Source organism: Kwoniella pini, chromosome 5 (genome assembly GCF_000512605.2).
Source record: "Kwoniella pini CBS 10737 chromosome 5, complete sequence".
NCBI classification, from domain to species: Eukaryota; Fungi; Basidiomycota; class Tremellomycetes; order Tremellales; family Cryptococcaceae; genus Kwoniella; species Kwoniella pini.
This window is the reverse complement of record NC_091720.1, coordinates 1293343-1315301: the sequence shown is the minus strand read 5'-3', so window position 1 is coordinate 1315301 and position 21959 is coordinate 1293343. Positions and strand designations below refer to the sequence as shown.

The 21959-nt window shown below is 43.6% G+C and overlaps 6 protein-coding genes across 6 annotated transcripts; 3 read left to right on the top strand and 3 right to left on the bottom strand.

Annotated features, from left to right (window-relative positions):
• Nucleotides 1–1079: 1079 nt before the first annotated feature.
• On the top strand, nt 1080–7369 carry I206_104266 (uncharacterized protein; the record flags this gene model as incomplete). Its single annotated transcript, XM_019155897.1, has 8 exons — nt 1080–2115; nt 2182–4627; nt 4688–5085; nt 5143–5311; nt 5375–5626; nt 5694–6571; nt 6643–6785; nt 6866–7369. 8 exons carry the CDS (start codon nt 1080–1082, stop codon nt 7367–7369), a joined length of 5826 nt encoding a protein of 1941 aa, XP_019010855.1.
• A 189-nt stretch (nt 7370–7558) lies between these two features.
• On the bottom strand, nt 7559–10406 carry I206_104265 (uncharacterized protein; the record flags this gene model as incomplete). Its single annotated transcript, XM_019155898.1, has 5 exons — nt 7559–7787; nt 7882–8913; nt 8981–9130; nt 9189–10197; nt 10259–10406. The coding sequence occupies 5 exons, from the start codon at nt 10404–10406 to the stop codon at nt 7559–7561; spliced, it is 2568 nt and encodes an 855-aa protein (XP_019010856.1).
• A 1012-nt stretch (nt 10407–11418) lies between these two features.
• On the top strand, nt 11419–15044 carry I206_104264 (uncharacterized protein; the record flags this gene model as incomplete). Its single annotated transcript, XM_019155899.1, has 4 exons — nt 11419–11634; nt 11701–11888; nt 11947–13817; nt 13891–15044. 4 exons carry the CDS (start codon nt 11419–11421, stop codon nt 15042–15044), a joined length of 3429 nt encoding a protein of 1142 aa, XP_019010857.1.
• Nucleotides 15045–15611: 567 nt separating this feature from the next.
• On the top strand, nt 15612–16310 carry I206_104263 (uncharacterized protein; the record flags this gene model as incomplete). The annotated part of the gene is made up of 1 exon (XM_019155900.1): nt 15612–16310. The coding sequence occupies one exon, from the start codon at nt 15612–15614 to the stop codon at nt 16308–16310; it is 699 nt and encodes a 232-aa protein (XP_019010858.1).
• A 669-nt stretch (nt 16311–16979) lies between these two features.
• On the bottom strand, nt 16980–17603 carry I206_104262 (uncharacterized protein; the record flags this gene model as incomplete). Its single annotated transcript, XM_019155901.1, has 1 exon — nt 16980–17603. The coding sequence occupies one exon, from the start codon at nt 17601–17603 to the stop codon at nt 16980–16982; it is 624 nt and encodes a 207-aa protein (XP_019010859.1).
• Nucleotides 17604–18260: 657 nt separating this feature from the next.
• Nucleotides 18261–21648, bottom strand: I206_104261 (uncharacterized protein; the record flags this gene model as incomplete). The annotated part of the gene is made up of 5 exons (XM_019155902.1): nt 18261–18555; nt 18621–18808; nt 18870–19282; nt 19344–21170; nt 21246–21648. 5 exons carry the CDS (start codon nt 21646–21648, stop codon nt 18261–18263), a joined length of 3126 nt encoding a protein of 1041 aa, XP_019010860.1.
• Nucleotides 21649–21959: the final 311 nt, after the last annotated feature.

The window sequence follows — 21959 nt, the reverse complement described above, 5'->3', positions numbered from 1 at the left end:
AAAATCATTCAATACCAAGAATAAGGTAATTAATTTGATGATCTAGAAAGGTAATTTGCAAATACCAAGAAAAACAAGCCACAAACCCTGGATAAGAGCGGGATCACTGGACGTGAGAATCATAAAATGTCTTTTTGCTTGAACAGATCCATTAATTCACCCTGTATGATGAGCATCCAAATATCAATTGAAGATTCCCAATAAAAAAAAAGTATATATAACCTTTGTAGGAATAGGCACGTCTCTCGGAGCAAAAGTTTAAAATTTTTTTACGTAGGATGGATGAGACAAAAAACGCGATTCTCTGCCGAACTTCAAAGCGGCATGCTAATCATTAGGAAATCAATTGATTTTTCGAAGTGAAGATCCGTTTCAATGAATATAGACCTCGAGAACCTTAGTATAATGTCCTGCTATCACCTGCGCGGAGAGTCGTGCTCAAATCACACGGAAAGGATATTTTACGGTGACATGCGGTCAGAATGCCATTCCTAGGTATGAATCGAGTAGTCCCTTGATAATTTGCCTTGTGCCATTCAGCAAGTAGTGGGATACTAATCCGCTCCATTCCGACACGGACTATCATTTCTCCAGCTATATGTAGCACGTACTCTCGAAAAATAGACCCCTCTAATGATTTGGGGGTGAAGGGTCTTTCGTTGAACAAACTCCTCCTCAAACCTGCGATGCCGATCTACTTGTCGCATACATTCAAGTCACAACCTTTTGAGGATTATGATATGCGATGCTCAACATAGCCGGAAGTCTCAGACATGTTGACGGAGCTCGGTTCATTGAGATTTTGTGTGCCAGACATCTCAGTTAGTAACCAGGTATGTATTAATTATCGTCAAAGTAGAAGCACGTGGTTTAACAGGTATGACGTAACTATATATGTTAATCTTCGCCAATTTGATTCCGCTTCCACGCTTCACGTCGAGCCACGCGTTATATTGCGATATCATAATTGTTCTTAACCCATGTCATCATTCGTATTCTTCAACCTGTAACATCTAAAACACCTCAGACAGTCTGATCGCTATCATCGTGCTCCGAATACAAGGGACCCTCCCGGGAAAATGGCCGATAGTGACAATTCAGCTACTGTGAAGGTTGAACAGACAACCACTCTACAGGCGACAAATACTGAAGATCTCTTCGGTAATGATGCTGGAGCAGAATCACAGGATGTATTCGCTCAACTCGACACCGAGGAGCAAGATCCCTTCAATGATATAGGCGAGGAAGAGATACATACTCTCAAACCTACAAGCGAAGAAGAGGATTTTCTTGCAGATGCTACTCAATCAGCCGAGATCGTTCCGCCTCAGCAAGACAGTCATCCATCCCCACCTCCTCCTAACGAACTCTCAGCTCCTTCCGATCATACCCAACCGGGCCTTACCAACGAAGAGCCAACAGCAAATCCTGAGCCGGGCTACACAGAAACACATATACAAGCCGGATCGGCGAGTCTGGATTTTAGCGATCTGTTAGCTGAATTCGAAGCGGAAAACGAGCTAAATTCTGATGCACCTCTGAGATTGGACTACGATCAAGATGTTGGTCTTCAAAACGCAGCAGAAACATTAGAACAAACAGCAGCGGAGAATCAAGCTAGAGAGTCATCTCAAAATGGTGTGCTGGAAGTGCCGATAGCTGCGTCCGTCTTATTTGAAGACGACTCTGCGGATCCATTCGCTGAACTGAGTCATCAAGATCAAGCAGAGACTCCCTCCATACCAGCTTCACCTTCGCCTGTCCCCAGTTTATCCATCGAACACTCACAAAACGACGTCAGATCAGCAGGCTTAGGTATCGACGCTCCGGGAGATACGTCCTTCAATAGTACGTTTTCGGACGCAAGCAATTGGTTAGGGGACACCACCATCGATGATTCGGTACAATTTCTACCTCGAGAGGTTGGTCAAACTAAGGCTGAAGAAGGACACGAGCCACTAGACTTTGAAATACCTCAAGGATGGTACGATGATAACGGGGAATGGCAATGGTATACGGAAGAGGAGAAAGAGCAAGTTAAACAGACTATGCTTGGCCAAGCGTCATGGGGAGTTGAGGAAGATCATTTGACTGATCATCAAGCACCAGTATCAGGTGAGTAATTGGTCTTGATCTTATGCAAGCGACTCATCTCAATCGGCTTTGCTTTTTGTTTAGTAGATCCATCCATGGGTTCATATAGTCCTGCCCTTCAAGCTGGGCTCTCAGAGAACGCGGCTCGTCGTACACCTCAGCCGGATACCCCTTCGAAATTCTCCAGTAGTTCTTATGACCCATACGCTCCTTCTACGGCCTACCCATCGGAGACTTCTACTGCATATCCTCTGTCTGGAACTCCACTGTATACTAGCTCTTCTGCGTACGAGCCTTATTCTGGTGTATCCAGTAATGCGCCATACAGCTCTTCGACAGATTATACGTCAACCCAAGCGGCCGGACAATCCTCGCGCAACAATCCATATGGGCCGGTATCGCAACAACCATTTAATTCATATACGCTTACTGGTCAGAATACATTGGATCCATATGCGCCGTCGGCCGATGCACAGCCAAGCTCCAACGGGTTTGGGTTCACTGCTCGAAATGGCCCCTCCGTAGCGGTCAAACCTGCTCAACCTAAACCGCAACCCCAGCGGATGGCGTCCAATGCTTATGACCCTCCATTCCTGAAGCCTCAGAAGAGCTTTGTCAGGATTGCATCCACGATACCACCTTCGATTTCACCTTCATTTGCGATGCTCCCCGCGATGCCTACTTCACCTCCCCAAGCAAGCTCAACACCTCCTCCACCCCCATCTGGTCCACCTAGACGCGCGCATAATGATGGCAGACCTTCTAGTCGAGGCCCGACATTTGCTGCCCCACCGAAAATGTCCGATCGGGCTACGACACAGATTGATCGCGCTACCCCTTACGACGCACCTCAACAACCTCCTTCTGCTAATCAAGGCCGCGGCTTAAATGATGGTCCAGACATACTATCTCCTCCTAAGCTCTTGCAACGACCCCCTCCTTCAGCATTTGACCCTCCACTGCCTCCGCAGTCGTTTAGAGCGCCCTCTAGGACAGCAAGTGCAGCTTCGCATAATACGTACAACTCGTCGCCTCAGCCACCGCCTGGACCACCTAAATTTGCTGCGCCGCCCAAAGCAAGTGAATCGCCCTTTGCGCCGACTCGACCACTGAGCAGAGGTCCTCCTTCGCGGCAACCCTCACCGATGTTTGCCGCTCGACCACCTTCGCGTCTCAACGTAAACCAATACATGAGATCACCACCTGATAGCTCCTACTCTTCGGGAGTGGAGCAGCTCTTATCCCCGCCCTCAATGTCCGAGCATCTGCCTGATCAACAGCGCAGACAGTCTCTTGAAAACCGAAGGGGTTCGCACGGCTCACATGTGGATTATCGTTCCTATGATCCTGCCCAAAATCAACAGGATGCTTTGCGGTTCGAGGCTGGGTCAGCAATATTACCACCAGTCCTTTCAAGAAGATACGACGAAGATGGGGAAGACGGTGAAGCCAACGAAGAGCTATACTCACCGGTCGGCGACCGGCAAGAACTCCACTCAGCTACTTCTGGGCCGCCTCGATCGCCTGCAGCTCGTTCTCAGCACAACGCCACGTACGGCGCCTTTCCTCCTCCTGTAGATACTCCCTCAGAGGATCCATATGCCCCTTCTTCATCTTCTCTCGGACTATCGATGCGACGCTCACCGAAAAAGACAGCTCACATGCCCTCTTACGAACCGCATGTCCCGACAAGGCAGAACGTTATTGACCTGACCAAAGACGCATACGACCCTCCCAGACCCAACGGCGACTATTCCAACGACAAGTACGCTCCTTCGGCAAGTGACACCTCTCCCAAAAAAAGTCAGGCTTATCCCCCAAGAACCCAGCCCTCCCGAGCATCGACCAGGTCCTACGAACCCTCGATATACTCACCCCCCTCTAATACAAAGCCTTTAAGCATTCCCCCTTCATCGAATCCCTACGCTCCCGCTCGGACCGCCTCTCCCTCACAAAATTCAGGCTACGGGTTTTCTCCACCTGCGAACAACTATTTCCAACCCATGCATACAGCTTCCCAGTCTGCGGACGACACCTACATCCCACAACAAGTGCTAGAGCAAAGACCGGTTAGCGAAGATCCACTCGGCCGAACCACATTAGCGGCACGAAATACCCCTATAGCTGTATTTGGCTTTGGTGGAACCCTCATAACCGCTTTCCCAGGAGCTGCCGAGTCAGGTGATTTCCATAAGGGTCATTCACGTATGCCTTCTTATGGTTACGCATCAGGTAGAGGTCAACTATGGATACGAAGCATATCTGAAGTGGCAGCACCCACTGCCCTCAAAATTGATAGCGCCTTCCCCGGTCCACTAGTGTTCGATTCTACCACGCCGAATGGTGCTGCGGGCGACAAGAAGAAAAGAGAAGCTGTTCTGGCTTACCTCAACAACAGAGCCGAGGAGATTGAAAAGGGTTTACCGTATCTCAAATCATCAGCAAACAAAGCTCGAAGAGAGGAAGAAGGTAGACTGGTGCTGATCAAGATCCTCAGAGCACTAGTCATAGGCGAAGGGAACTTAGCTGGATCGTGAGTGATTTTGATTGTTTCGATAATGCGAGAAGCTGTTTTGCTGATAACCTGTCATAGTCCCCAAGTTGCGGACGCTTTACGAGACGCGTTTTACAATCCGTCTGCACTATCAGTGTCGACTACTGCGCCAGTAGGAACGCTCTCAGCCGGCAACTTTAGCTCCTCCTTATACCCTCCTGTAGCCTCGTCATCCAGCACCCCCGTGGCTACTACATCAGCTCATCTCACCCGTATATCTAGTCTTTTGGCGCAGGGCGATAAGCATGAGGCCGCGTTATATGCTGCTAACAACGGATTATGGTCCCACGCCTTGATCATCAGCAGTCATGCAGGAGTAGATCTGTGGAAAGAAATAATTGGCAGGTTCGTGATTGCCGAGATCGGTGATAAGACAGAAGGAACAGCCGGCATCAAGGCTTCGTACCTTTTGTCTGCGGGTGTGAACTCCTCTACTGGTTAGCTGACTTCATTCGGGTGACATAAACACGAAGAAGCTGACCATTATATACTAGTGGACGAATTGGTCAAAGCTGCTACAATCACTGAAGACCCCTCAAATGACCAATGGCGAGAGGTCATCGGTTCCGTTCTTTTCAATGCTAAGCAGGGAGAGCATGCTTGCCTGGATGATCTAGGCGCAAAGTTTGCCAGTTTAGGTTTGAACAATGCTGCTCACGCTTGGTAAGCTCTAAACTTCTTCACACGATTCAGCAAATCGCTTCCAAGCTGACTCTTGAACTTTAGTTTCTTACTATCTCCTTTATCGCCATTCTTTGACTTGACTCCCGCAGTCCACGACAAAATTATCCCCCTTCTCAATAACGTAAAAGACGAAGAGGCAATTATCTTTGCCGAGATCGCGGAATACGCCCGGAGTCTTGTACCCACTCCGAAGGGGCAAGAAGCACACTTTGCAGCTTTGCCTCAATTGTTACCATACAAGTCAGCCAGAGCTTGGAAGTTGGCTGAGTTGGGCCAAGTCGAGCTCGCTCAAAAGTACGTTTTGTCCCCGACATGAGCGCGTTGCAGTAAAGCGTAGGCTAATGTGGGTTCACACCGTTAGGTACTGCACGGCCATCGAAGCCGGTTTCAAAATCAACAAGAACCTTCCATCTCTTCTGTCGCCAGCTTATGCAGCGAGCTTGGAAGATCTACTGGAACGATTGACTGGTTCGCCTTCCATTGACCCTCCCAATGCCCTAGGATCCGGACGCAAGAACACTAAACCTGCTATCGACAAGATTGGTTCTTGGTTTGAACGAGGTCTGACCAAATTCATAGCCGGAGAGGAAGGTGATGGATCGGCGCCTAAACCCACTACTCAAGGTAAAGCTGCTGGACCATTCGCACAATTTAGTTCGATCTCCACAGGCAGCAGTGCACCGTCTAGAAATACTTCTGTTGCCGATTTCAGCAATAATGGACAATTAGGTATATCAAGAACCACCTCCCCTGCTTTGACAACAACGCCTCAGTGGGGCCATCCGGCTATAGTACCTTCTCACGGAAATCCATCGAGCTCGTCCTCGTCGTCTTACGGTGACCAGTACAACCAATATGACAGCTATGGCAATGCAGGGAGCTATACACCTCATACGGGTGACCACGAGCAAGGGATGGATACGCCTCTTGTATATGGTCAAGGTCGTCCTCAAGATGGTGACGACGGTGAATTTATCAATCCTATGGCTCAGCTCAATCTCGGTCCATCCGGACCTACATCGTCAAGCTACGAGCCTCAATCGAATGATAAAGGTAAACCGGCGTTTGAAGAGGATGATGAAGATGACTTAGGATTTGGAAATGCGGCGCTATCTAGAGATAGGACACCCAGACCACCATCACGCGATGATGATGACTCCAAAGGAAAAGGTAAAGCATCTGCCAAAGATCATAAAGCCGAAGCTACCAAGAAAAGCGATACTACTCCGACTGCTAAACGTGAGTCAATATGATTCTTGGAGCTTCACGTCAGTGAATGGGACAAGCTGATGCCATGATGATTATCCTAGCTGAGCAAAAGTCATCCTGGCTTGGAAGGATATGGGGTGGGAAGAAAGATGGAGAACAACCTAGTGGACCAGTCAAAGCTAATCTAGGAGAAGAGAGTTCAATGATCTTTGATCCTGAGTTGAAGAGATGGGTTGTGAAAGGAGTAAGTAGGACATTCTTCTCTTCTTATTCCAATCTCATTAAAGTTGCGGAACTAAGGAAGTTGATACTCATAAATTGCAGGCCAAGCCAGAAGCCGCCGGTCCATCAGCTCCAGCACCTCCACCTCGTGCTCAAACAGCCTCACCATCTCGATCGGCGAGACCTGAAGCGGAACACAACAACAGAGCAATGTCTGCCACTCCTCCATCGGGTCATAGACCACCTCCACCCTCCATGTCATCAATTAATGGTCCTCCGCCTCCCTCAACAGGTTTCGCACAAGGTGCAAATGGGGGTATAAAACGAATGAAATCTTCTTTACACGAAAGTGTATCAGCTGCAGATTTACCTAGTGATCCTTCTCCTCCTTTGACGGCTGATGGTCCTCCTTCGTCCGGTGGTCCACCTCGACCGCCAATTGGGTTAGGTAGTGCACCACCTTCTCGGACTTCTTCAAGTGGTGTTGGACCTCCTTCTATTGATGATTTGCTCTCTAGACCACCAAGCAGAAGACCCGCTTCTGCTGCTGCGAAAAAAGGAGCTAGGAATAGATATGTTGATGTTTTCCAACAACCCGAGAATTAACCATATGTACGGAAATGCAAGCTGGAAGATCGTTGACAATTGGAATGACGAGATCGGAAAAGGGAGGAATAATTGTCATATTTCTGTGATCGGTGTACAAATAATAATATATGCATTGCAAATAACAAGTAAGAGAGACATTATTATGTGATGGATCCTAACAGACATAAATGATGATTTCATTTATTCCTATTTCCTACTTCTCTTTCTTTTCTTTCCACCTTCACGTTCCATTTGCCTTTTAACACTTTTAACTAATTGTGATAAATCTTTTTCATTTCCATTACTTTCGCCTGGTTCAGTTCGTTTTATTCCAGATGCTGAAGAAACATTTTCATTAGAAGGATCATTTGATTTACTTTGTCTCAATTTATTTCTATGAGTTAATAAATCTTGCATAGCTTTTGTTTTTGTGAAACTACGAATAGTAAAAGAATTGCATTAGTCAATTTAACCAAAAAAGAATTTTTCCCTTAAGAGATAATGGTAGGAAGTATCTTCTTCAAACTCACTGAGGATTACTTGGATCAATTGCATATTCAGCTTCTTCATGAATAGCTTTAAATCTTGGATCAGATACATTTATTTTCCATCCATTTGGACCTAATTCTTCTTCTCTTTCTTTAGTTTCATCAATCTTTTTACTCTTTTTATGTCTTCTTCTTTTTTTTGAATCTTTTTCAGATTTTATAATATCTTTCATTGAAAAATTCGTATCTGGTTTACTTGAAGATCCAATTAATTCCAATACATCTTCTTCTTTAGGTTTTGGATCCAACTTCTTACCATTTGTATTGGATTTCTTTGGTTTTTCAAATGATATTTCTTCTTCTTCATCATCATCTTCTTCATTGTCGCCAGCATTGTCTCTATCATTATCACTATCACTTCCAAAGAAATCATCTTGTTCATCTCCCTTTGTTCCTATTACATCATCATCTTCATCATTCTCAATGGCTTTTGTAGCTCTTTTCAATTCTAATTTCTCTTTCTTTCTATTTTTCTTTTCTTTCATACGTAATTGATATTTTTCAAGAGTTGTCATATTTTCCTCATCAATTTCTCCTCCTGATTTACCACTAAGAGCAGGTTTAAATGTAATTTCCATTTCATCTTTCTTTAATTTATCTTTATTTGCTTTTGATTCTTTTGGATCTGCTAATCTATCTGCAAAAGAAGTTCCAGCTTTACCCCATATATCTCCATCTTCTTCATTTCCAGCTAAAAGTAATTGTCTTAATTTTTCTGTCCTTTCTTTCTTACTTGCTTTCTTTGATTTTTTATCTACTTTTTTGCCTTTGCTTTTGCGACTAATCTCTTCTTCATCCTCTTCTTCCTCAGATGATGAAATTTCACTACCTGATCCAGCTACTAATTTATTGAAGTCTTGCTCCTCAATCTCTTCTCTTGTCAATGTTCGTCGGGTCATTTTTACTCTATTCGGATCATCTTGATCCCATGTCAATTTCACTTTAGAATGTCGTAAAGCGTCGGTAACGAAATCATTACCCCTATATCCTTTAGCTTCTTTATTGGCCTCGTCCCTGTCCCGGTCATTAGCTTCAGTTAACGGTGCGAGAGCAATGAATGTGAGGATTTAGCTCAACTCACCTGATTTCTTCATCGGCAAATTCCATACCGTCCGGCACGTAACTCAGATCCATTACATTGGCCGTACGCTCAAATTCTGTCCCATTACATTCATCCATCACATGCTCGGCGGCGGCGACTGTCGAGAACGTAGCGATAGCGTAAAAGTACCTGCGTTAATGTATCGCATCAGTGACGTGACCAGTATCCGAGAAAGTATTAACCTTACCTAAGCCTCTCCAATTGGTACTGTCGCAATTGGTCCATATCTATGTCCTCTGATCCAGCGTCAGATTCGACGTCAGAGACTATCTCTAGTCCGTCGATCTCTTCTCGAGGTCTATCATTGGATCTCTTGGGCGGTCTATGATCGTCTTCCTCCTCTTCGTCTTCTTCCTCCTCCTCATCGTCATCATCGAATTCCTGATCATCAAGTTCTGATTCATCTTCCCCTGATCCCTCAAGATCCTCTTCGCCGTCAACCTCCTCGTCACTAGCTTCGTCTTCGTCTTCTTCCTCTTCACTTTCTTCATCCCTCCGCCTGGTCGTTATAGCCTCTTTGGGACCTTTCTTCTTCTTTTCAGTATGTTTACTAAGGAATATACCTCCACCTGGACCTTCTTGTTCTTCTTTTGCCATTCTTTCTTTTCCAAATTCCGATGGATATATCTTGACATTAACTAATTTGCCCAACTTTTCACCAGACGTACTACTCTCCCCTTTCTTACTTGAACTTGCCATTTGTAAAAACGAATTGAATACCGAGAACAAATCTGTGGCTTGAAGATTATCCCAATCTAAATTAACAGCCGCAATCCTCTTTGTCGGGGGTACAGACTCTTCTTCTTCTTCGTCTTCATCCTCGTCGTCTGCGCCTTCAGAAGGGAACGCAGTGAATTCATTCTCCGACAGATCTATATTCAAATGATCTTCATCATCTTCATCGGATTCTTCTGAGTCTGATTCGGATATATGTCCTGGTAATTTCATTTTACGTTTTCCACCAACTTCTAATTCCTCTTCATCAAATTCATTCTCTGATCCTTCCTCTTCTTCAGAATCGTCTTCTGATCCAGACGATTCCAAAGCTCCTCCACCTCTTGCATAATCTACGAATCCCCCTTCTTTACCATCTTCACCTTCTGCACCAGGTGAAGGTGATCGTAATTTGTAAAATCGTTTCAATTGATCTGCATGATGTGTTCCAGCTAATGGTCTACCTCGTTTATCGACTCGACCTGAACTCGTAAAACATCAGCTATGCTTTCATGAGCCGGAGTTGCGAATTAGCTAGCTGACCTGATGCTTTGCCTTTACCTTTGCCACCGAATTCCTCTGATTCTAAAACATCTTTGAACCTTTCATCTATTTCAACTTTGAGTTTATTTTGTTTAGGTCTTCTGAATCTCGGATCCGTACTTAATCGAGCGAATCTTGGATCAGACATCTTCTTTGCTGGCGATTGAGGTTCTCAGCTCGCTATCTTCTGTAATTGAGCTATGTAAGTACCTTCTGATGCTTTTGGATTTAACACAGTTTCAACTTTATGCTATGAATGATGCTTGTTTTTGAAAATCAAATTTCTGGACACAAATATCTGGTCAAAGTGGAGGTAAGATGGGGGGAAAGAAGTGATAACAACCAATCTTTCATAATGACGTGGATTTTCAATGCTCTTCTGACTTTACACCCAAATTGGGCGCGTGTAGGTAATATATTTCAGGTTTTTACCCAAACACCTTTATACTCTTTCTTCTTTTCTTCTCCCGTATCTGGAAACCATATCGTCAATTGGACGACGTCCCATTCTTAGTGAATCAAGAATACAAGGTGTGAAGTGTAGAAACTTATTCGTATTCTGGTATCAATCAACTATGGCTCAATTCTACACCAGGGTTTATGTTGAAGGAAAAGGAATATTAATAGGTTTCTACACTTTTCTCTCTTATACTTCTTGAATTCTTCTATCTTCTACCTTCATACTCTTTTTTACCCAAAGATGAGAATTGCCAACAACTTAGAGTCAAGCTCGGAGACCCTAGTCGCTTTACCTTAAAAAAGTAAATGTGCTGGTCATTGTCGAGTGTCGGCCTGTTTGACAGTTTACTGAGGGACACCTTTTTTACCCACTTCTCCTTTATCCCATCTCACTTATACAGGCCCTTCATGATCTTCAATAGATATTCAACATTTTCATGCATACATACCTCGTAGATAATACATCTTTCAATGCACGAATCAGATGCAGATACTGCCTGTATAATATAAAGCTGAGTGACGGCAGCGTAGTAAAATTGACGGATTTATGAATTATCTTCCACGTCATGAGTTATCATTATATCGAAAGCGTGATCGTGGGAGATTTAAAGGGATCTTTGTTTACCTTTCTTTCACCGTGGGAATACATTCTTTCTCTCTTCTCCACTTTATATGTCCACCTTGAAATCATACCAGATACAATGTCAACAGAAGAGAATGATGTCCCTTCAACTACACCACTAGACTTACTCATCAACGCTATAGCAGGATCAGCAGATTATATACTTCCCACAACAGATCATAGCAGCGACTACCAACGCGAGGGGAACAGGGATACTCGCCCGGCGACGTTTGCTTCAGTCAACCAGATTGATCAACCGGTTGCAACTCAAGGTCTCATCGATAGTGGAAAGTCGGTAGGTTCTGCCAGCTGTTGCAGCCCTCGATGATGCAATGAAGCTAATGCAGTCGCTGATATTTAGTATCGCCGCACTGAGCCTCTGACCTCACGTCAAGAAACAACGATACAAAGATTGACCGAGCATGTTGTGCAATCATTCGCAAAGTGTTCGACGTTACATGAGGAGTCTCCGAATGACAGCACTTCTCTGACAACCATTGACATTTGGCATCCAACAACCGGTCAAAAGAGTTATGGGAAGGAGAGAAGGTAAATCCTTCCTCGTTGAATTGATATTTCAAAGTCCTAGCTCATATCATCTACGCAGAATCATATCCCCTCCACCCAAGTTATGTATTTCAGGTCCATTACTACCCTCAATAACATCCGTAAAACTAGCAACGACTTCGCAATCTACCTCTGTACCTTCATTGAACAGCACTTCTACCAGTCAAACTCACCGAATAGCTACACCTTCTACGGACGAGTCGTTCAAATCAATACAGGATGTAATCTTTTGCAAGGGGCGACGACCTGATAAATTAACCTTGAAGCGGAAGTTGATGGAACAGGCTCGTATTGCTGGATTTGGAGCTACATTACCCAAATCTCGGACCAACGTTGAAGGCAAGAATCGAGATACCCTATTGGAAGAGGGACTGAGCTTTTCAGGCCTTTGGATCGGGGAAGACGTTCAAAAGCAAAAGGAATTTAATCTAGAATTGAGGATTTATACCGAAGATTATCAAGTCACTCAGCCTAATGACATCCATCCTAAACTCCTGTCGCCTTCGATACAACCGTTCAACGATGTCTCCGTGACATCAGAGAACATAAACATACCTATACCTGTGCCAGTGCAAGTAGATGAGCAGATCGCACCATTTGAAAGTATACACGATACCCCTTCTTTCGCTGAGGTCCTCGACAACTCTTCGATGGATGTTCTTCAACCCTTAGCTCAGGCTGTCCAACAAGCGAATCAAGATGCTATCACCACCCTCGCAGATCATCTTCCTGCTATACCCGCTAGTGAAAATACTTTAGCGCCTGTCGATGATCTCAAGACTCATAGTATCGTCAAACAGACACAAAAAGGCAAAGACAACGGAATCAACGGGGAGTTGCCCATCGAGCATACCGAGGGCAGTAGTGGACTCGATCAAAGGGTGGATACATCACCAGCACAGGCTGAACCGCACCTTACCTTCGTCTCCAAACCGCTTAGAATTGTATCGAAGCCTTCCCAAAAGACCGCAAAAGCACGATCCATGCACAGCTGTTTCGCTATAAACTCTTCATTCGCGCTATGGACAAGGATAAACGCCCAAACAGTCAGGACCAAGTATATGAACATTGACCACGACATCGGCGGCGAAGAGGAATTCTCAGCTAAGCTGACTTCAAGAACCGGTCGATGGACGCCCTTCCGATTTGAAATGGTCAGACGGGCCATGTCATCGCCGGTTCCAAGAAAGTCAAAAACAAATACCAGTCAAGCACACACACTTGCTGCTGTGGCTGAAGTCTCGTTAGACAATGAAGACATACTTACGTATGGCTCGATAGTCAAGCTAGTCGATCTACAAAGTGGTATTAAGAGTGATCTAGTCAAGATTGTCAAGATCGAGGGAGGCCAACATAGAGTTGGCGAGGACGAAGGCCAGCCCATTAGTGAACTTCAGAGGATCGGCTTCATAAAACACAATGAAGACGGGTCAGACTTCCTAGATGAGGACGGTGCGAGATGGTACCTTTCCGCACCTGGTGCCAGAGTAGGCGGCCTTGAACAAACTCACCTAGCTGAAGAAGGCAATAATCTCGGTAGAGGTGGAAGAGCGAAACCCACGTTCGCGAGCCGCAAGAGGCAGAATAATCGAGACATCCCCAAGGGTGGGCCATCTGAAACGCTTGACAGTGGTGGAGAAACAACAGCTGGTAGTATCGTTGAGCCGCAAGATGATATTGTTGGGTCTCAAGCGGTGATACCTCCCAAGAAGAAGCAAAAGACTAAAAGAAACGCCCTGGCTGCGGCTGTTTTAGCGGAAGATGGAGATGGCGGAGCTCAGACTGTTTTATCATGGACAAAGGCAGATCGTGAATTGCAGAGTATACCATCAGAGCAGAAAGACGCGGAAGTGAGACAGGTAATAGTGGAACGAGTAGATGATTGGATGTCATGGATAATAGGAGGTGTGGGTGAGTACAAACGACTAAATTTGAAACTCTGTCCGTCATATACACGCATAGGCTGACAATGAATGCAATTTAGCATGCTCATCGCAAAGCATGATTGCAACTACACAGTCAACCGCGGAAAGCATGATGAAAACAATAGATCCGATTCCACATATCCTCGTTTCCCCGGTTCTAGATTCCCGACTGAACACCCTAGACCTGGTCTTACAGCAGGTTTACTTCCCCGCTTCCGATGCTGCACAACCGGATGAACCCCTCGAAGTGTATCTTGGACCTATTGGACCTCTGTACTGCAGATTGTGGAGATCGACTGCTCCTAACAACAATCCTACCCCGGCCGTACCTTTCCACCCACAAGCAGGAGATACTACACCTTCACCTCAGAATGGGGCCGACGGTATAGAAGAACCAGTCATATCAGCTTATCCCGCAGGTAAACAACATGTAATCGTTCAAATCTATATGCCCTCAGCGGGAGAAATTCTGAGGGTCATACAAGATATCCTAAGCCAAGTCAAATCATCAAACCAAGCTTCAGCATCGCAGAATCCCGACCAAAGTGAAGTTAAGGATCTGTCATCGGGCTCGCCGACGGGTGCTGCAGTCTCGAATGCGTCTCATCTCCAAGTGAAAGAGACATCGCAGCCACAAACGGCAGAGCATGCATGGTTCGACGGACAAGGGGACAATGCTGCACATCCCAATGAAACACTACGAAACGACGAACTTTCAATCGCCGAGGCACTGGGTATGGGAATCAAACCAGATTTTGAAACATTGCATGAGCTTGGATCATCAAGTGAACCTGTTCTCGATGATCAAGATACTTCCGCTTCAGCTCAGCCACAAATGTCAGAAACCCACGATCAGACATCCATCGATCCTTTACTGCAAAATGATCAACAGCCAGAATTTACTTTGCAGGCGGAATCTCATATTCATGATCCTACACCAAACCATACAGGACCATCGAAATCTACGATGAATGTACACCAAAATACGATCAGGTTATACAAGACTGAAAAAACCAATGGTTCGAAAGATACAGATCGATTACCTGCTTTGCCTTTTATATTGGTCAGACAATCCGATCGGATGGGGTTCGGGATTGGAAGATCTGTAATTGCCCAACGGCTGAGCTCAAACGGTATACAAACAAGACTAGCTCAAGGAGAAAATGTGTACAACGGAGAAGGTAGTTGGGGTTTAAGAGTAATAGATACTTGATGAAGGTACAACTTCGTCCTCCCTGTGTGTATAATGTTTCTGTAAAATCGATCAGTGTTAACTATAAAATATCATGATGTACTGTATAATTAAGACACAAGTCAAGAGATTTCGAGCAAAGGATGAGTTAAGTAGATTGTTGTAGAAGTGGCGAGGGTCTTGACCTCATAAAATCCAAATAAGGTTGCCATCCTTCGCATATTGCAAATTCGCCTCGAGCTAAAATTTCCAACAAACAACCCTTTGTTGTCAGTGCTTCACCAAGAAGCGTCATCTTATCAAATTGTGGTAGCAATCGATACTCTCCTTTCAGTTTTCCTATTGACGATGACTCGTATGATTTCTCTCCCTCCATTTTAGCACAAAAAGGAGGTTCGTCTTCGTGTCGACTCGATATCTCCTTTATTGACCCAACAGCACACATTGTGACATATATGAAGCCTCTGTCCGATTTGCCACTCTGTTGTTATTCTTTTCCCTCCTTCACTACAAATCATTCATTAAATCACAAACCAATTACAACTTGACTCTACAACACATTTTTCTATTATTGACCATTGCACAGCCATGTTCTCTAACGTATACACAACTGGTGTTTCACCTACCACTGTGGGACCCACTGATACTCGCACTTCAGTCTTTCAAGAAGACCCATCAAAGTCTACTTCAAAATTTTCATCTTTGCCAACATCCGTCCAATATGGTCATTCAAGGCCTTCATCGAAACAAAATACTTCATGTGAAAATGGGATTAATCCAGATCCAGATGCTATTGATTTACACAAAAATCTAGCTAAGAAATATGGTGAATCAAATATTGATTTTAATGAATCTAGCTCAAGTGAAAATTCATATCTTACAAATGTATTTTGGATAAATGATTTTGGAAAAAAAGAAAATCGTTATGAATATAAATTTTTAAAATCTGAAGATGGAACTTGGCATATTGGAGCTAAATATTATAAAGATAAAGAAAATAAATTTAAAAGTATTTTTGGTAATGCTTCAATTGAATCACTTGAAAAAGGAAATAGTAGACTTGAAAAATTACTTGCTAGAAAAATTAAAGAATATAGCTCAAAGTGTGAATCCAAAGATGGTATTGATCTACGATTTGAAGATCGAATTAAGAGAAAGGAACAACAAAGAAGACATTTTCATAATTGGAGAAATGATTGGATGAGTGACAAATCTGACCAAAGTACTGGAGGTTTAATGACGGAGAATTCAATGATGGGAAACTCAATAATCAGTGTTGGAGCGTGATTTTTCGTAGTGTGATTCAATTTGTCAATTATAAAGTCCAATTTTGTAGCAATTTAATGCTCAGGCAGGAGGATGAGTGTACACCAGTGAGGAATATACGCATTTCCTGTGTAGATTGTAGTTCGTTTTATGCAGAAGTATACAAGTACTTTTACCATAATCTTCTCCACAGTGCTATCTTGAACACTTTCACTCCTGAGAACCATCTCAAACTGATCATGAAGCATGATTGTCAGCGAAAAAATCTCATTCGTATCTTTGACAAATTACACGCCTCAGACATACTGTTGATCTGTGACAACAGTGTGTGCGAGCTCAGATCTTGAAGGCCCTCGCAATTTAACGAAAGAGTCAAAGCACTTCTTCAAGCGGTCTGCACGAAAGGCTCAATAAAGTGACTGTATTTGTTGTCACCTGAATTGCAGCTGAAACTATGACTGTGAGCTTTACATCAAACATCTAATCATATCATACAAAGCTGGTCGAAGCATGTGTTGGAAAAATAGATCAAAGTATAAAAATCCCCACTGAAGCAGGGCAAAAAGTAACTTTGATCTAATCAAAAAGATACAAGGATTGTCTATACATAGGAAAAAGAATGGATTACGTATTATTCCATCTCAATGTCTGACTGAGATTTTCTAGAGGAAGCCAAAGGATAAAGACTTATCATACCGAGATGTTAGTTGACGAATTAACGACTGACAAGTTGAAATCGGTCGATATTTTCTCCGTTTCGAGTCCAGACATCTCATCTAGGTATCTCTCGAAAGCTGACACGAATGCCTTACTATATTTTCCTTTTCCGTCAGCTAACAATACCGCGTCAGCTGTAACACCTTCAAACTTATTAATTTCGGTTGAAGTATTAGGATCAGAAACGACAAAGTCCCACACGGCGGACTTATCACCGTTCTTTCTAGTGGAAGCTTTAACAGAGTATTGTTTCTCGGTTCCATCTTCCATTTTGTGATTGTAGGTGAATGTACCTCGAAGAGCATCGTGATATAATATAGCTTTACTGATCTCTTCAAAGGCCTTCTTTACCGCCGGATCGGCATGATTTTCCATGGTTCCCAGTTCGAGACCTGTTATGTGACGATCTCCATCGACGGAAACGGAATATGTACCGAATGTACCGTTTTGACCTCTTGTATCTCTAAAAAACGAGACTGATCTCACTGTCCCATCTGTGTCCTTGAAACTTGCTGCACCTTTTCTTGGAACGTAGGATCCGACAGATGTAGATTTGTCTGACATGGGGGTAACAGTGTGTGAATTTGTGGATGTCATAATGGTAATACTGTGATCGAAGAACTTATTTAATGTATTGGATATTAGATCAATTCAATGTATATGTGTATGTATGTGTGTGTGAGATGAAATTTGATGATATATGTTGAAATACAAAGTAAGAGTAGACATAATTACTTGTATTTATACCTTAACGCAATGCGATTTCTATGTAGTGGCAAACACAAATGAATCGAGTCGATAAGATCTTTTCTTCAATGTGGTCCTTTCTGTTGACGCTCCAAGCTCCAATTCGAGTCGATGAGATCCTTTCTCTGATCAGTGGGCTAAAAGGATCCTTTCCTTGATTTCTTTAAACGCTCCAAAGTCGAGTCGACAATTTCCTTATCGAATGACAAGAGTAGTGATCCTTTGTTAAGTCGCTCCAAGATAGACTGTTCTGCAGTATGAGGTCATACATAGCACATCACACCGTGTAAGATTTTGCTATGTCAACAGCTCATATCTGATATGATATCGCATCCCTGTCGTCCTGAACTCAGATCTGTTTGTTCGTGTACGGCATATGGTATCACGTAAGTGAGCTGGCATGACATGTTGCATAACGACCTCGCCTTGAGATTTGGGGTTTGATCTTCCCTATATACTGACTGGAAATTACATTTGAACGATATGTCAACAACCTCTTTAGACATTTTAATTGAAAATATCCATCAAACTTCTACCTGAATTTTCCGCTTCTTCATCTAAATCAGAGAACCATCTAGTATAACCTTGACCTCCTCTTACAGGTCTTCCTGTTTTTCTATTTAATCGTTCTTCTCCTCTTTTTACGGCTTCTTCCTCTGCAAATTGTAATATATCATCTGTTTCAATTATGCTAAGAATAGTGGGTAAAGTATGAAGGAATAAGGAAGGGCGAGGTAATAAAGGTGATGAGAGGGGTATCAAAGGATCGAGGATTGGTAAAGTTGATCTTATGTATTTCATCCTATTTCACATTCTCAAATCAGCTCTGAAATTTATGATAGGTCGGAAGTAACGTTGAACGCTTACGTTGATAAGCCCAAATTACCTATCTGTTCCATCTTGCCACCGCAACGGGACAAAAGTGTATCCGAGATGGTCAATGAGTAATCGTATCCGGCCAGATGAGGGTACGATTCCCTAATTTCAGGCTTGATCAATGCGTGTATACCCAATTGATCGTCTGTCGTAGGGTAATGACGATCAAGCTCGGTCATCTGCAGTTTGTATTTCGATCAGCTCATTTGATTTACCAATCTCGTATGTAGAGAACCTCACCTCCAAACGCATCCATCCTCTTGGGCTGATCCACGCATCGACAAAAGAGGCAACCTCTAAGCGTCTTACCAGATCTTCCAATTGGATTTCATCCTCATCTGTATCATCGAAGGGAGCCATTTCATCAGTCGCAACCCCATTGCGATCTAATTGAAGCTGATTTATAGCTTTTCGGAGATCAAAATACGGTATTGATTCATGCCCATTAGGCGGTAAAGGGTGATCCAGTAAATCATCTCGTTGATGAAGTGCTTGCGCGTAAACCGATTGTACGTCCAATAAGGGCTGTTTGGATGATTTACACTCTTGGGCGGCTATAGCTTGGAGATACGGTAAAGCTATATGTGAAGGCGGAGGACGGAACTGAAGGATCGCTTGTAACGGCAGTTGTGATTTCGGAATAAGGTTATGATCTATTAATCACTTCATCAGTAACGGTCATTTTTAACGATTCGACAAAACAGCTTTGCTCACCATTACATGTCAAGATGACAGGTCTTCTAGATTCAGCAATGAGAGTAATGACAGCTGGCCAAAAAGTACTTTCTTCATCGAAAAGTATATCTGCTTCATCTATCAATATTAGACTTTGTCTGAATTTTCCATCTTTCTCAATTCCATTTTCCCCGCCTAGTATTTGAATGTCGTCTTCTGATGAGTTATCATCTGTCATATCGATATCTATCGGTTCATGTACCGAGCCTTGACTTCCAAGTTCAAGACTGATATCCTTCTCTGTGTTTGCCTTGGTTTTATCGAAGAAAGACTTCAATCCACCTTTTTTATTTTCCTTTATCGGCGTAGACTTTTTTTCTTGAGCGACCATATGATTTCTTCCCACATCGCCTACCCATGATATGAGGTTTGCACTTGTACGCTTACCCATTCCCGGAAAAACTTCAAAGATATCCCATCCTAGTTCATGAGCAGCTGCATAAATCGTCGCAGATTTCCCGGACCCGTGTGGTCCAGTCAATAATATCGTATTAGTAAGCCTTCCACTCAGGCTTGGGTAAGAAGTAGGTCGGGCTTCGGTATCAGGTAGTAATAGAGGATCATCTAATTCTTCAAGCTCTTCCTCTTCCTCTTCCTGACCTTCATCGTCTTTCATAGGGCCATCTCCAATTATACCTAAATCGTCTACTATCCACCCATCTAGTAAAGTGGACCTCGTCCCGCCTCTTTTCACCTTTCGTACGACTTTACGATCACCTTCTTGATGACCTACTGAAAGTGCGGAGAGCCAGTCCTTGAGATAAATAGCTTCGATCTCATTCGATAATACTTCAGTAGCTTTGAGAGGTCTATATCTGTCGGTCCACGAGTCTCGATTCGATCTCGACGATTTCCTGCATTTGTGAGGTATTGATGCGAATGCTGGATGTTGCGTGATGTATGAGGGTAAGGAGAAAGGTGAAAGTTCGGAAGACGTAGCCGGGGAATATATCGAGTCGGCATTTGCAAGGACCGAATACCAGAAACCGTCATCCAAGGGCTCTTCGGGGTGAGGTTTCTTCCTCTTACTTGGACCTGCAGTCGATGTGGGGAAAAAAGTAAACTGGCTGTCTAAGGAATGAGTTGGCCAGTCACCGCTTGGCAGAGGTGTAATCAATTCCTCCCCTTCTTTTATAGCATTTCCCCAACCATTCCTCAAGACACCTTCAGAAGCATTACTACCACTCTTGAAAATATTATGGACCTTCTTTTTGTCCTTTTCCTTTTCCTTTTCCTTCCCTTTGCTCTTGAATTTCGGTTCCAAGCGTACTACAACTGGCGCAGTACGTATTGTATCTTCGGACGCAACGGAACTTGCTCTTGATCTATTCCCTTCGTCGGTAATATTAGATGTCAAGCGGGAAAAGAAAGAATGTTGTGGTTTTCTATCTGCTTCGAAAGTAATTTTCTTCGGTGCATTTCGCATTGGGGATAAATTCATAAGAATAGGTTTATCAGGTGAAGAATTTTGATCTACTTCTATAGCATCTGAAAAATCTGTACCTCTTGATTCCGTCTTTGACAAAGCTCGATTTGTCGGTAAGTAGGTGATTGTTTGACCTAGAACTTCGAATTCACCAGAAGGTCTATGTGTAGAAGATATAGATGTTTCATCTTGATCAGTATCAGGATTTGGAAAGGGTTGTAGGGTCAATCCTGGAGCGGAAGGATAGTCGATTGAAGAACTATTAGCAATATGAGTCTTTCTGGTCCTGCCTTTCTTTTTAGCCGGTGATGATGACGATGATGCTTGACTAGTAGGAAGCTGAATGGCAGAGTCGATCGAATTTTCCGGATTTAGAGGGGCTATCATGAATCGTTAGGTCAAGCAAAATCAGGAGATCTGGACCAATAATCAGTGGTAATTCTGTGGTGACTCACCAAGATTGTGAATATCTGATTTCCTCTTTCCCTTTCCTTTGCCTTTATGATTTTGTCCATTAACCATATCTGCAATTTCATCCTCTTCACCTCTAGTTCTAGTCATGCCAAGTCCATCAGATCTCCTAATGAGCTCAGGCTCAGGTTTACCCATTACCCAATTAACATTTTCGCTTCCATTACCAACTACTGATAATTTAGCTTGATTTTCATCTTTCTTCCTCCTCTTCCTAGCTGTACCGTTGCCGTTGGGTGAAATTGGGTTTGGACCTATACCTGGATTATTGGATGACGATGAAGATCCACCAAAGAATGAGTGTATAGGACGTGATGGTCCTGCTAAATTTGAAGTATCGGTCGGGATGGAAGAAGATGTACTTCCCTCTGAAGGGGTTGAAGGCATTTGGGAGTGCTGTGAGTGGTGGGAGTGGGCTATATCATTGACCCTAGTCCCATTGAGATCTGTTTTATTCACTGATCACAGTGCTACGAATCTTTGGCTAGTCGGAATTAGGAAGTCAAATAATGGTACTGTTGGATCTAATGGTCAATTGTAACGTATCGATCGATGAAATCATTCAAGTTACCGACGCGTCCATCTTAAATGTCAAATATCAACTATCAATAATGTTGGCGCGTTAATCTTATACATTATAAAATCTACCCAAAATCACGGGCTCGAAACAATTGTATATCGCAAATCCACTTTCGAGA